This window comes from Sceloporus undulatus, unplaced genomic scaffold, assembly GCF_019175285.1.
Source record: "Sceloporus undulatus isolate JIND9_A2432 ecotype Alabama unplaced genomic scaffold, SceUnd_v1.1 scaffold_24835, whole genome shotgun sequence".
NCBI classification, from domain to species: domain Eukaryota; kingdom Metazoa; phylum Chordata; class Lepidosauria; order Squamata; family Phrynosomatidae; genus Sceloporus; species Sceloporus undulatus.
The window spans coordinates 1-1,505 of record NW_024827750.1 but is presented as its reverse complement, the minus strand read 5'-3'; the positions used below and the strand labels follow the sequence as shown (position 1 = coordinate 1,505).

Genomic DNA, 1,505 nt, shown 5'->3' with positions numbered 1-1,505 from the left:
AGAAGCAGGCAAGGAACATGACAAAGCACACAAAACAAGACAACTGTAGTTGTTGCTTGTTGGGCTTCAGACATTCAAAAGTGGAAATGGAGAAGAAGAAAGGGCCACACAGAGTTCTTGAACACTGTCATGGCTTCAGTAGTGATTCCAGGAGATCAGACTGAGACACTTGGTAACGGATCCAAAAAATCATAGGTTATTCATGGTCGTTCTTTTCCAGTTTCATGGGTCTAGTTACAAAGGCTACCACGGCGCCCGCTGTAATGTCCAAGATATCCATGGCTCGAGAGCCCAAAGCCCCGGTTGCCAATGCCATAGCCAAAGCCACGATGGCCCAAGCCTCCTGCTAGGCCAATGCCACTAACGGCGCATGGAGCATTGCCTCCCACAGCAACAGGCTCACAGGTTGCAGAGAGGATGGGCCCTGGGACGGTGACAACAACAGCAGGGGGCTGGATCAGAACCTCTGATGGAGGGACCTGGTTGATGCAGGAAGGCCTGACTCCATTCAGGATGCCAAGATGGCTGGCTGATTCTGATCCTCCGAATCCCAAACCACCTAAACTGCCATAACCGAAGTTACCAAAGCCCTGATTTCCATAGCCTCGCAGACCTCTTGCTCCAAATCCAACGGTGGTTTCAGAAGCACAGGAGGGGATGGCACACACTGGACCAAAACCTGGCATTGTTGATAGAGGTGACTCTAAAACCAAGCATGAAGAGATACAAAGGCAGAATGTTTATTAATTCATTGGGAAGTTGATGGCATTGCTGCCTACAATCTAGATCTTGGTCTCTTTTGCCTCTCATCCAACCTAGGAATACTTTCCCACCCTTCCAAAATTTCCTCTACAGCCTCTCAGTGGAATTCTGTGATTCTATGATCTGATTCTATGATATCTATGCTATCCATCTCATTGCTGGCCATCCAGATCTACCAACTCCAAGCCCTAGGTAATGAATGTCTACCTGAGCTTTTGGACTATGATTCTCATAATCCAGCGATATTGGCCATAATGTCTGGGGCTAAAGGGAGTTGTAGCTGAAAGGACCTGGAGAGGGGTAAGGTTGCTCATCTTTACTTGAAAAGCCTGAAGTGAAAGGCATGAATATGAAAAGTCCTTAGCTTTGACGCACTCTTGCCAAAACTCACCAGTTCATGATATCCAAGGTGCTCTCAATTGTAAAACTGGGGAGATGTCAGTGAACCAAAGGTTCGAAGTCTATAGTTGAAAGATTGAGCCAACTTCAAGTCAGTCCAAATTTAGGACAATTTTAGATAGATTGGCTCAATAAAGGAAGCTCTGGCCCAACGGTTGGAAGAACTTACTAGGTCCGCTCAGAACTGATTTATTGGGAGCTTGCATTCCTAGGGCCATCGTAAGTCAAAGCCAACTTGATGCCAGGTAACAACATGAACAAATGAAAATATTCTTAAGAAAATGCACTTACCCGTTTCTTAGAGAAGATGCGGGATGAAAGAAGAGTCGAGTGAAGATGATGAA

At 46.1% G+C, this 1,505-nt stretch overlaps 1 protein-coding gene across 1 annotated transcript; it reads right to left on the bottom strand.

Annotated features, from left to right (window-relative positions):
• Positions 1 to 230: 230 nt before the first annotated feature.
• Positions 231 to 686, bottom strand: LOC121918691 (feather keratin-like). The gene has a single exon (XM_042444705.1). The coding sequence runs from the start codon at positions 684 to 686 to the stop codon at positions 231 to 233; it is 456 nt and encodes a 151-aa protein (XP_042300639.1).
• Positions 687 to 1,505: the final 819 nt, after the last annotated feature.